At 41.4% G+C, this 13,607-nt stretch overlaps 1 protein-coding gene across 2 annotated transcripts; it reads left to right on the forward strand.

Moving 5' to 3' along the window:
• The first annotated feature begins 1,336 nt into the window (after positions 1-1,336).
• On the forward strand, positions 1,337-10,681 carry CDC37L1 (cell division cycle 37 like 1, HSP90 cochaperone). 2 transcript variants are annotated; one of them, XM_085212973.1, is made up of 8 exons: positions 1,337-1,472; positions 2,789-3,070; positions 3,788-3,878; positions 5,996-6,091; positions 7,632-7,747; positions 8,047-8,169; positions 8,762-8,917; positions 9,965-10,681. In XM_085212973.1, the coding sequence occupies exons 1-8, from the start codon at positions 1,377-1,379 to the stop codon at positions 10,064-10,066; spliced, it is 1,062 nt and encodes a 353-aa protein (XP_085069099.1). In that variant the 5' UTR covers positions 1,337-1,376; the 3' UTR covers positions 10,067-10,681. The 2 variants fall into 2 exon arrangements, with proteins under 2 accessions (XP_085069099.1, XP_085069100.1); XM_085212974.1 differs by lacking the exon at positions 5,996-6,091.
• Positions 10,682-13,607: the final 2,926 nt, after the last annotated feature.

Raw genomic sequence — 13,607 nt, forward strand, 5'->3', positions numbered from 1 at the left:
CTGGATGTTAGGGGGAAATTTTTCAGAAAGGGTGGTAAGGCACTGGCACAGGCTTCCAGAGGCTGTGGATGTCCCATCCTTGGAAGTGTTCAAAGCCAAGGTGGATCTTTACTGTCAAGGTGCAAACTTATTTTTTGTTACCTCCCAGATTTCAGGTGAGAACCAAGTTGTTAAAAAACTGAGATTTTCCCAGGAGCTCCAAGAACTGAATATGCACCACTCATGTCAATAGGCATATGTCTACAAGGACTTCTCTGAAAGTAATGCAACCTATTTTATTATGTTGGCCAAGATGTCAGAGGTGGATGTTGGTGTTATGACAGCAGAGGTTGAGCCTTCCTGCCAATATTCCTTACATTTTGTTGCTGTGCAACAGATGGCAGCAGAGGGGCAGTCTGACAGAAGGTCTGATGTGGAAGAGTGTATGAAGCAAAGGTATGTCATTGAATTCCTCCATGTGGAAAAAAAAATGGCACCCATTGACAGACACTGAATTCCTCCTTGCAGAAAAAAAATATGGCACCCGTTGACAGACATTCATAGATTCCTGCTGAATCTTATGGAGATGTGAACACAGTGAGGCAATGGTGGTGCATCTCAGGAGTGGTGACAGCAACAATAACCCACCTCCATCAGTGCAGATTTTTACAAGTCATACATGCTCTCACTCATTGCTGGTGAAAATGCAGGTAATGGTGGCGACAATGTCGAAAAATAGTGAAAAACATTAGCTCGGAACGTGCTCTATCAAATAGAGCTATTGTGCTCTTTGTATCGGTTACCATTTCTGTGGAAACAAAGAAGGCATCACTTTCGGAGCGACCCTCGAACATACGCACACGGCGCTTCCAAGGAACGCCTGCTCGTACCCAGTTTTGCTGTAGCGTCTCGCACGCGACCTGCAGACACCCCGCGCTCTCACTGGGGACACCTCGGGGCTGCGGATCGGGCACGGTAACCCGGTTTCGCAGCGCGGATCTGAGCTCGCCGACCACCTCTGACGGCGGCGCTCGGCGAGACGCCCGCCCAACCGCATCGCCATGGCGACCGCGTTGTGGTCTCTCTGCTCTCCCTTTCTTCCCTCCCCCCGCCTCCGCCCAACAACGGGGCGCCACGAGAGCAGACGCAAGGCACTACGCGGGATAAAAGGTAGCAGACCCTCCCGCCATTCCCGTGCGCTGCTGCCGAGAGATCGTCGGTCGGAGCGGAGCGGCCCAGCGCGCCTCACGAAAAGCCCCGCCCGCCGACTGCGGGGGCGGGCGCTGAGCGGCCGTGTCACGGCCGCCCGCTAGCTATTGCCGGAAGTGGTGCGCGGCCTCGCTTCCGGTGAGCTATCGAACGGCCGGGGGCGGCGATCGGCGCTTCCCGCAGCCAGGATGGCGCTATGGCTCCCGCGGTACCGGGACGGCAGCGCCGCAGTAGAAGAGGATGAGCAGCGGGAGCTGTCTCCGGGCTCCCGACAGCGCCTGCAGGTACGCACCGAGCTGCCGGCGTCGCACACCGCCGCAGCCCACGGTGGCGCAATTCCCCGGCCGTCGCGGGGTGCCTTAACGCCGCCGGCCCCGCCGCCCCGCCCAGCTCCGGCCTGCCGTGGGGAGGCGGCCGCGAAGGCCGGGGGGGCGCCGTGGGGCGGGGCGGGCGGGTGCGCTTGGGGCCGGAGCGAGCCGGTGGGGCGGGTGGAGGTTGGGGGCTGGCAGCCGGCGCTGCCCGCGAGTAACACTTTCACGTCTGGTAAGTGGCGCGGGGAGAGCCGCGCCGGAGCATTGCCCTCGTCTGTGTCTGAACGCCGGGTGTGTGGCCTGTGTGCTTTTCTGCACACACGCCTCTATAAGTTCACTGCGGTGAGTTCTGTATGTTCAAGTGTCATCAGCCTACATTATGTGTAGCGGCCGTTACCGAGTTCTCCAAACAGCAAGGTTTTTATCTCCATCTGAGAAGGGAAACGCTCCAGAGAGTTGGCACAGAACTTTGAGGCTGAAGAGACTCCCCCTATGTATGCTTTCACAGTTTGTGTTGGCCTTCGTGCCCCTGAGCCAGACTTCTTCAGCAGCAGGTTTCATAAGGTGGCCCCTGAGGGCTGAGGGATGAATATGTGTGGAGAGGGTTGGGAAGGCACAGCGGGGATGTACTCCCAGCACTCCTAGATTTCTGAACAGAAATTTCCAGCATACATCTAGAAGCAGTGTAAGTGCTGGTGCTGAAGAGGTCGTTCTCTCCTAGGTACGAGTCACAGTGCCTTTAATAGATTTGATCAAAAAGAGTATGCTTGTGTTGGGCCTCTGCCACTTCATAACTTGCATTCTGTTTTCAGTTGTCAGTTCAAAGAAAGATGTTGGCCATCTGTTGAACTACTCCGCATTGGAATGCGGGCAGTTACTTTACTGTTGTTATCTTGCATCACAAAACTGATACTTCCAAGAAGTGTGTGTTCAGAGTATTTATCCAGGTGTTCTCATACTTGTGTGTTGCTAGCATTTCAGCCAGAGGGAGATCACAGGAGGATCTTTCAACTGTGTCAGAAATAGTCTTCAGATTGTATAAATATTACCGATAGTGGTACTTATCCAAGATTTTGCTAATACATATTAATATAGCTTGAGGAAGAAACGTCATCCTAAAATCCCACCTGTAACTAAACCACATTTAATCATTCCTGCAGATAGAATGCTGCTTCTGAGATGCCTTCCAGATCAGCCTTATCTTTAGCATTTAAGCCTGTCTGCTCCTATACAATTTGTGAACTTGTTGGTTTTCCCTCCATAAAGAGCATGTCTGATTTTCCTCACAGACCTATAGCCAAGAGATCGAATTAGCCTGCCAGAAAGAGAAAGAGTTTGTGAAGCACTCTGTAGAATGCACATGGAATCTTGCAGAAGCCCAGCAAAAACTTGGTAGCTTAGCACTGCATAATGCAGAATCCTTCGATCAAGAACATGCTCAAGCAAAGACTGAAGTTGCAGAGTTGAGATGGAGAGAGGAGGAGTGGCGAAGAAAAGAAGAAGCACTAAACCAAGGGGAAAGACAGGACTTATGGAACACAGATCTTGTTAGTAAGGAGGTATTTAATAAGGTATGGCTCATTTCACTGTTTATCAAAACATACATTACCCTCATTTTTCATCACACTTCTTAGTTTTGAGTGCAAAATCACAAGGTGTGTTAAATGTTTTTTGTTTACTTTTATTTTGCCCCATGGAAGGGAGTAAGCTGCGCTCATGTTACACATCTAGATGACGTTTCTTTACCAGAAGTGGAGATCAGAACTTGCGTGGTCATAAAGTACATATATTATCAAACTGGATCAAACAATAGCTTCTTGGCATCAAGAGTCTGCTTCTCTGGTGTGCAAGATTCTCAAATGTGAAACATGCTTTTAATACTGATTATTGCAATACAGGTTATTTAGCAAAAACTCTTTTCAAGTAGAATATCTGCTTTGTTTTCACAACTTAATTTGAAATAAGAACATCTAGCGTATCTCATAATTTCACTGATTAAACTGTGTCAGGGTTGCAGGGTACATTATTCTTGTGCAGAAATCAGTGCATGCCTTCCTGAGTACAGAATTTTCTCTCAACTTTTTTTGGCTAATCAACTATAATGAAACTTTCCAAGTCTGTTGTTAGGTAGTATGCTTGTTTTAAAGAAAATTTTCTCAAGCATGTGATGTGACTCTTAAATTAGAATCTTCCTTTAGAGGGTAACATGATGACATGTAATAGTCCTGTATATTGCAAAAAGTATGTATGGAGATTTCTGTGGTAGTTACAGTCTTTGTCTTCCTCAGAGTTTTATTAATCGAAAAAGAAAAGAAACAGAAGATGAAGATGCAGCTGAATCATTTATGAAAAAACATGAACAAAAGATTAGACACTTCGGTAAGTGCACTTTTTCCAACACTTTCTGGTTCAAATTTCTATGAACTTGTTAAGTTCATTACTGCGTAAACTTAGAACAAGTGCTAATAAATGAAGCACCTGACTAGCAGACTGTCTAGCTTTATTTTATCAGGACAGATAATCATTTCAAAGTGAAATAAGGTGTAAACTGTTTGTTAACACCTGTGATCAGTAGGACTGTTAACTAAAAACAAGTACTCAGATAAGTCTAAGATCTTAAACCAAAGTCTAAGTAACTCTTTTTTTTGCTGTTCATTGGAGAAGTTAGGGATATACATGGAAACGTAAGTCCTGTATAGAAGTGTGCTTGGGATTGTCTGAAGCTGTCTCCTTTTAAGAAGTGGCTTTCTGGTGGCTATTAAGTTGCAGAGGGAATGATAATTAAAGGTAAACATCTGTAAACATACTGTGAGAGTGTTCAGCAGAACAAACTGGCTTTATTGTGTTTCCTAATCAAGAGTTGGGCAAAGTTACTTTATCTAAATTCAGATTAAGCAATTACAGAAACAATTTTCCTACATAATGTTTTTAGTTGTGTTTTTTTTTTTTTTTACCTCTTTAATTCAAAGTCATGCTGTTTTAATTCAAAATAATTAAGTTCCTAGTAAAAAGAGTGTTACTTCCTTCGTTCTGTGTTTGCTGCTGCCAAGGGGTAGCATAGACTTCACTAACCATATAGTCCAAGTCCCTTTTCTGGATCCTGCTCTGTCTTTTATGTAATAAAGAACTTAGGCAGAACATCTCTGCTGCTGAGAAAGCCAAAAGAAATATCCATCACTGGTTTCTCTTAAATATTCATTCATCAGAATTAAGATTAGTTTAGGTCATCTTTAGCAGAGTTATAATTATATGCTGATAGATGAGTTAAACTTTATATGTGGTACTGGTTGCCAGCAAATTATTTGACTAGTAGTGATATATGAAGAACAGCTGTATAATCAATGAATATTGATAATATACATCGATGATAACAATGAAGATGTTATAATTAAGAAATATATGAGAAAGTTAAGCTAAACAGGTTATCATACTAAATAGATGGGAGACTTACCCTTGTCCTGGGCTTGCTGAGAAGTCTTTAAGAGGAGCAATCTCCAAAAGAGATCCTTCCCCAGTGGTAGTCAGCTCTTAAATGGGTCTAGGAGAGGTGGTGCAAGGCTCCACTCCTTCCAGTAGCACAGGAGAATTGCCTGACTTACTGCTCGCCTCAGGTGGTCAATCAGGGGTTCAGGCCGTGATTCGGCAGTTCCCATACAACAGCATGAAGTTGCATCAGGGGAGGCTCAAGATGGGAATTGGGAAATGGTTCTTTGACCAAAAGCATGTTTGGGAAACAGATTCCCCACAGCAGTGGTCCCAGCCTCAAACTGCTCAAAAGTTCAAAAAGCCTTTGGATGGCACTCTCAGACATAAGGTCTGAATTTTGAGTGGTCCTGTTTGTAACCAGGGGCTGGACTTAATGATCCTTGGGGGATGCAACTATGATTCTCTACAGGAGTATAAATGTAAGTAGCTTACTTTAGACTTAATAGAAGGTTGATTTTGGAAAAGCCAAATTCCAGCTCTTCAGGGAGTTAGTCAACAAAACCCCCTAGAATCTGTCCTTAGGTCCTAAGGTCAAAGGAGCAGAGCAGAGATGGCAGGTGTTTAAGGACGCTTTCTTTAGGCCACAAGAGCTCTCCATCCCCAGGTGTAGCAAGTCAGGAAAGGAAAGCAAGAGACAGGTGTGGCTGAACTGAGAGCTGGTGGTCAAACTGGGGAGCAAGAAGAAAATGCATAGGCAGTGAAAGCAGGGACAGCTAACCTGGGGGGAGTATAGGGATGCTGCTAGGCTTTGTATGGGTGAAATCAGGAAGGCCAAGGCTCAACTGGAACTGGACTTGGCAAGGGATGCAAAGAAGGATAAGAAAGGTTCCTATAGGTACATCAACCAGAAAAGGAAAGTCCAGGAGGGCACGCACTCCCTACTGAGCAATAAAGGCAGGCTAGTAAAAACAGGCAAGGAGAAAGCTGACGAACTGAATAACTTTGCTTAATGATAATAGTTTTCACTAGTGTCTGCTCTAAACACAGCTCTTGTGTGGATGGTTCGGTAGGTGGCAACTGGGGGAGTGATGCCCCTCCTACTGTACATGAAGATCAATTTCATGACCAACTGAGAAACCTGAACATCCATAACTACATGGGTCTTGGTAAGATGTTTCACAGAGTCCTGAGGGAATTTGCTGACGTAGTCACCAAGCCACTCTCAATGATATTTGATAAGTCATGGTAGTTAGATGAAGTCTGCAGTGTCTGGAAAGAAGGCAATGTTGAATCTTTTTTTAAGAAAGGTAGAATGGATGACCCAGAGAACTACCGACCTGTTAGTGTCAGCTCATTGCTGGGGCAAAATGATGGAACAGGTCATTCTGGAAGCAATGCTAAGGCATGTGGGAGAGAGGGAAGTGATATGAGACAACCAGCATGGCTTCACCAAGGGCAGGTCATACCTGATAAACTTCATTACTTCTTATGATTGTGTAACTGCATCAATAGATGTGGAGCCACTGCTGTCATGTGTCTGGATTTCAGTAAGGCCTTTGACAACGTTCCCCATAACGTCCTTCTCTCCAAACTGGAAAGATATGATGGATGGATTGTTCAGTGGTCAAGTAACTGGTTGTGAGATCATACCCAGAGAGTAGTGGTCAATACCTCAATGTAATGATGGGAGACTAGTAACAAGTGGTGTCCTTTGGGGGTCACTACTGGGACTGGTGATCTTTAACATCTTCATCAATTACATCAACAGTGGGATTGAGTGCACTCTCAGAAAGTTTGCAGGTGATACCAAGCTGTGTGGTGCAGTCAGTGTGCTTGAGGGATGGCATGCCATTCAGAGAGACCTAGACAGGCTCAAGCAATGGACCCAGGTGAACCTCATGAGGTTCAACAAATCCAGGTGTAAGGTGATGCATCTGTGTCATGGTAATGCTCACCATCTCTACGAGTTGTGGGACGTAAGGATAGAACATAGCCCTGCTGAAAAGAACTTCAGGATATTGGTGAGTGCCAAGCTGGAGTTGAGCCAGTAATGTGCCCTCACATCCCAGAAAGCCAACTGTATTCTGGATTGCACCAAAAGAAGTGTGGCCAGCAGGTTGAGGGAAGTGATCCTGCTCCTCTGCACTGGTGAGACCTTAACCTGGAGTACTGCATCCAGGTGTGGAACCCTCAGTATAGCAGAGACATAGACCTGTTGGAGAGTACCCAGAAAAAGGCCAGAGATCCAAGGATGGAATGCCCCAAAAATGGGTACAGGTTGAGATAGCTGGGGCTGTTCTGCCTGGAGAAGAAAAGACTCTGAGGTGATTTGTTAGCAGTCTTTCAGTATCTAAAGAGGAGCTGAAAGAAAGAAAGAGGCAGACTCCTTAGCATGGTCTGTGGTGATAGGACAAGGGGAAATGGTTTCAAACTAAAAGAGGGGACATTTAGATTGGACATAAGAAGTTTTTTAAAATAGGATGGTGAGCAGTGGAACAGGTTGCCCAGAGATGTTGTGGAAGACCCATCCCTGGAGCCATTCAAGGCCAGGCTGGCCAGGCAACCTGATCTAGATGTCCCCATTCATTGCAGGGGAGTTGGACTTCATAACCTGTAAGAGTCCCTTCCAATTCAAAAGATTGTTTGATTTGCTGCATTGTATCACGTATCCATTTCAAGTATCTCAACCTATGTTTCTCTAATTAGGTATGATGAGAAGATGGGATGATAGTCAAAGATTTCTGTCTGACCACCCATATCTTGTAAGTGAAGAAACATCTAAATATCTCATGTTATGGTGCTTTCATCTAGAAGCTGAACAGGTATGAAGACCTTTTAATTGTTTGAAAGTATACAGTTTCCTATTTGCACTTTGGAAAAGTCGTCCAACTTCATTAGCTGTTCAAGTATTCCCCTCTTGCTTACTCTAATTGGAGGGAAAAAACTGTATACATACATGTTGCATTAGGTCTAGTTTCAGTTAAGTAACAGTCCCCTTACTTCTGTGGCCCTCAGTTCTTATCTCTTTAGCTAATAAAATGAATTAATGCTGAATTGTATAAACATAGTTACAGGAAATATATTTAAATTGTAACTTTGAACTTTTTTTTTTTTTTTCCAGAAAAGAGCTCTGATGGAACAAGTAGCACACCAAGCAGTAGTAATGCAGTTTATTATAGAAATTGCCAAAAACTGCAATGTGGATCCAAGAGGCTGTTTTCGTCTCTTTTTCCAAAAAGCCAAAGTAAGTCACTCTGTATAATGATGGTAGAAACTCTTAACATTTTACAAGGAACAAGTATTTTAGAGTAGGTTTCTTCCTAGCTGTAAGATGGTAAGTATTTCATTCACTTAGTATTATGGGGATGTGTTTTATTAGCAGTTCTTCATAGATATTTTACTGTAATTCCTATCTTGAAAATGTAGGACAAATGTAGAAAGACTCAAACTGTGGTTTGCCATTGACTGTATTCAGTTATTCATGTCTGATGGGTCTTAACACTGCATTAATAGGAGGTCAGTTAACTCCTTTAAGAAGTTCTGCTGACTGAGTCAATTTGTGCTTTTCTCTTGACCAGAATGTTAGAACAAGCACCTGTTTTTCTAAAGTTAATAAAGGAAGGGCTAAAATGAGATTTCTTTTTAAACGTCTTTAGATAAACAAATGACTTTGTTTCTGTGTTTAAGTACTACAGTTAGTCTTAATGAAAATTTAGGGATGATTCTTTTTTTTTTTTTTTTTTGCTGACATTCATTACTTTTTCAGTAAACAAAAGGTTTACAATTTATAAGATAATCTGTTTGAAATGAGAATACTTCATTTTTTCTTTTTGCAGACAGGAGAAGGTTATTTTGAGGCATTTAAAAATGAACTTGAGGCATTCAAGACAAGAGTGAGAATCTGGTCACAATCAGATAGCTTTCAGGCTATCTTACTATATAATCCCACTATCAATCCTAGTCTTGTAGAACAGCTGACGTCTTTGTCACAGGTAAGTTTATTACTTCCAGAAATGAATTTAACTAAATTGGGATTAGGAAGTTGTTCCTTTCTGGAATTAAAGAGAATTATTCCTAGAACAGAGCGCTCAGGATATAGCTTCCAGTATTATCAATATGCAAGGCATATATATGCTCTCTTTTCACCTGGTAGAACTTGTCTGGAGGAGGATGAGGGTAGACCTTATAGCTCTCTGCAACTACCTGAAAGGAGGTTGTGGCTAGGTGGAGGTCAGCCTCTTCTTCTGCATAACTAATGATAGGACTAGAGGCAATAGCCTCAAGTTGCACCAGGGTAGGTTCAGGTTGGGCATCAGGAGAAATGGAGAAGTGTTGATGGTAGGTGGATAGCTGGACTAGATGATCTTGGAGGTCTTTTCCAATCTTGGTGATTCTATGATTCTCCATCAGGAGAAGGTGAAAAGCAAATGTTCAGCACCTTTCCATTTTTGTTGGAAAAGAAATGCTGCATCATAAAGCTGATGTGATGATAGAATTGTACTCATACCTTACCACAAGCAGTGGAAGAGGCTTTTAGGTTAAAATAATCAATGCAATTCATAGGATCTTTCAGCTAAGTGAAGCCTGAAGATCGCCTGTTGTCACAGAAGAAAACTTAAGGTTGCTTACATCTTTTGTTAGACTACTAGTGATGGCCATATCCTGGAATGAAGAAGCAACTTAAAAGATTTTCAAAAATTAGATAATAGAGAAGGAGATGCAGTTGAAACTACTTAGCTTGAAATAATTTGATTAAGGTACTTTTCAGGTAAGATCCATAGTTGAATTCTAGTTAATGTACAGTCTACAGTGCTAGAAATACACCAAACACAATCTGTGCTAATTAAATTTAAAAAAAGAAAAAAGGCACTTTAACACAGTGCAGCAGTATTGGGTAATGAATTTTTATAAGCTTATTTCATTAGTATTGCATGTTTGTCTCTGTCTTAAGATAGACAAGAGTCTATCTTCAAGCTAAAAGCTCTCCTTTCTCCCTCCAGTTGTTGAGAATTAAGCTGTCGATTTTTCATCTGTTGCAGAACACAGGTGATCTACAAGGTTCCATAAATACAAATGTCTGCAGTTTAAACTCTGTGATACAAAGAGATGAAGAAGAATCCAAAATGATGGACACAGTATAGCATTGTTAAGACTGAGGCCAAGTACCTTTTTTTTTTTTTCTTAACAAAGGAAAGAACATGGCTATTTTCTTGACACTTATTTTTCTGGGTACTGCACTTTATTTTTGGTGTCAGATTTGTTGTTGTTTTTTGTTGGGGGGTGGGATGAACAGGGGGGCGGGTAATTCAGAAAAACTTGTAATATTGTTTGAAAATGTGCTGCTAGGTTTTTGGTTGTCCTTGAAGAGCAGGGTTCTCATATTGCTGAATGTGAAACTGGATGTGTTTTCTGCTACTAACCTTGCCTTTCGTAACTTTAGAAATCAAAGTATGATAAAGGAATCTGCACAAATACAATGTTTACAAGAAGAAGTAGATTCTTGTTAGAATCTGCTATTGTCTTACTACAGATGTGGATGTCTTACTCTGAATTGGAGATCACAACTGTATTTACGCTACCTTGTTCACATTATAAGCTCCCAAATTCGTTATCACTAATAGCAATAAATCAGTATCTGGTATCAGTATTTCATATCTGGATGGATTAGGTTAAAACACTGGGTTTCTACCTCTACAGAGGGGATTTAAATGTCACATTGTGCTTCATTAAAAACTTGGTTTTGTCCTAAAACATAATTAACACTTGTCTATGTATGAGTGCCAAGTTGTATGTTCTCAGGTTCTGATTCTCATTTTTCTAAGAAAAACTATTTTTTTAAAGCCAAGGCTCTACATAGGGAGAAGTATTTGATGAAAGCACAGGGGGAACTTTATGTACAAGGGATAGGAAAATATGTAGGTTGCTCCAAAAGTAATGCCTCATACTTACTGCTGTGGAAACTGCAATAAAAGAGTACAATAACACTATTTGAAAGAACACATTATTAGCCACAAAATAGCTATGGAACACTGTTTTTCAATACAGTCACCACCATCTGCTTTATATTTTCACTAGCCTGCGTGTAGTCCTTTTCAAAATCAGTAGCAGTGAAGGTGACCCACAGTTACCATAGCTGAAAAGTGCCACCCACTGCCTCACTGTATTTGCATCCACTGTTTGGTCTCTATAAGTGTTCAGCAAGTGTTGATGAGTATCAGTGGGTGCAGTTTTTTTTTTTTTAATAGAGGAATTCAGTGACACACCTTTGCTTCATATGTATTTCCATGTCAGATGCCATTCTGTCAGACTGCCCCTCTGCTGCCATTTGTCACACAGCAACAAAATGTAACGGAATATTGGTGGGAAGGTTCAACTTCTATTGTCATACTACCACCAACATAATAAGGCAAACATAGTAAAGTAAGAGGTATTACTTTCAGAGCAGTCTTCGTATTTCAAGCTATGTCATGGTAATGTCTTTCAGGATTTCAAAGGTAATTCATATGGTACTAAAGTGAGTTAATGAAATTGTCAGTTTAAGCAGTTAAAGTGAAAATTTATTAAATTATTTGTTTTAGGAGCTAGGAATCTAAACCTCTCTTTTAAGATGTTCCACAGAACCTCTGCAGTCAAGAATTCTACTCTGCTTTACTACTTTTTTAGCAGTTCTACATATAAAAATCTATACTGTAGTTAAAATATGCCAGTGAAAATAGCTTACATTTCAAATAGTGCTATAGGTTTCCAGGTACTTTAACTGTATTGATTTAATTGTAAGGTTGGGAAAGTATCCAGACTCCTAGCAGCTTTTCCAGTATACTTACAGTTAATTCAGACAGATTCAGGCTAAAGCTATTCTGAGACTTGTTTTCAGCTGTGGGCTGAAAATTGAGCTAAGTCTTAAGTTTACAGTATATACTACATTGTTAGTATAATTGCAGTAGCAGAAACTAGAACTTCAGCTCAACTGGAAGTACCTTTTCCTGTGCCTAGTGATTGTTCCCTACCAGTTTCTTTGCTGACAAACTGAGGATAAAGATCTGTCACAGACAGAAATTATATATAAAGTGTATTAAGTGTGTATAAAATTTGATAGTCGCTCCAGAGTAGAAAAAGTGAACACTGCCTCCTAAGTTAATAATTAAGGGAAACTAGCAGCTTCAGGTTGTTCTTTAACTGAATTCTCACTATATACGTGTGTTATAAGGACAGTGTACAGTTCACAGTGATTTGTAATTGCTACCACTAGCAGTAGAGCCACATTTATTTATCAACCTGTGATACACTGAAAATTATTTTTGTTATGTGTAATTAAAATTGCTTGACTTGTGGGGGGAAGGTCTCAAACCATATGGAGGGCAAGAAAGCAAGCGTAGTTTCTTTTTGTAGAAATAAGCAGAAATGTAATGAGAAGGCTTTACAATTTCTGCAGCACCCATCTTCTTTGAGACTTGCTCAGTATTGACAATAGTAAAGCTACACATGAATATGCAGACCAAGGTATGACAGCTCTGCAGTTAATAAGAGTCAATGCAAAAGGAGACAGACGCGCATTAGCACGACAAGGCAGCTACCTCAGACATTGCTTAGACAGAGTTTTGCTTACCCTTCTTGAAACTCAGACTGGTGAACATTTAAAAAAAAAAATCCACTGAAGAATAGCTACGTCTGCATTATCCGGACTATTAAAAGCATAGTATACAGATTTGTGAATCTAGTTACTTAGTGAATAAATTAATAAAAGAGCTGGTCAGAGACATGAATTAGCAGCATGAAGTCATTAAAACTATGCTTGCTAAATTAAAATTTGCTCCAGTAAATAGACTAATTTGACAAAGGGAAATCTTGTCACAGGCATCTGGGAAGAGCAGCTTTTTGAAAGACAAAGGGGAAGACAGGCAATTTTGACCAGTGTATCTCTACAGGCTTACCAAATTACACTAACTGCTCAGTGTCTGCTTTCTTTTTACTAGTGAAGCCTTGCACAGCTGCTCAAAGACAGAGGCTTTACCAAATGAATTCGTAAGTCATTCAAAATTTTTCATTCCAATAATATAGCCGAAGGCAGAAATAGAACCACAGCAATAGGACAAATCATCCACATAAGTCTCAAGGGTAACTTAAGCTCAGCAAAACCAGTAAAGCTAAGGAATGTTATCATTTTATGTGATTAAGCTACCACTGTATATAATTTTTTTTTTTTCCCCCCCCACAAAGGATGGTGAACAACTGAAAGAAGTTGCCAAGGAAGTTGTGTTCAAAGTCAGAATGAGCAGAGCTTTGAGCAGCCTGGTAGTGAAACATGTCCTTACTTGTGATAGAGAGCTTGAATTAAATGACTGCTAAAAGATCCCTTCCAACCCAAACTGTCCTGTGCCAGTTTGGGGCTGAAAGTGCTTCCCTTGCAGCTTCTGGGAGGCCACAAGTCATGCATTCAAGAAACTTCCTTCCGTACCTTTGTCATTGCTTCACATTGCAGTTAGTGAAAGTCAGCAAAAATCCTCTGTAAATATGCTATATTCTGAAATGTATCTCCTTCACTATTATTACTAAACATGATTATTTTCTAATTAACAGAGAGGCAAGAGTATCTGCTTTTGTCACAGTCAATTACTATATTATAAAAATCAGGCATATTTAAAATTAAATACAGTGTTGAAGAGAGAACCACAGAAGACATGG

The sequence above is a fragment of the Meleagris gallopavo genome, chromosome Z (genome assembly GCF_905368555.1).
Source record: "Meleagris gallopavo chromosome Z, MGAL_WU_HG_1.1, whole genome shotgun sequence".
Classification (NCBI taxonomy): Eukaryota; Metazoa; Chordata; class Aves; order Galliformes; family Phasianidae; genus Meleagris; species Meleagris gallopavo.

Bases quoted from the DNA above. Each gene is read 5' to 3' on its own strand.
- CDC37L1 (XM_085212973.1), top strand. From the start codon at position 1,377: ATGGCGCTATGGCTCCCGCGGTACCGGGACGGCAGCGCCGCAGTAGAA. The intron at 3,071-3,787 runs GTATGGCTCATT...TGTCTTCCTCAG, and splicing joins GTAAGGAGGTATTTAATAAG to AGTTTTATTAATCGAAAAAG. The intron at 7,748-8,046 runs GTATGAAGACCT...TTTTTTTTCCAG, and splicing joins TTCATCTAGAAGCTGAACAG to AAAAGAGCTCTGATGGAACA.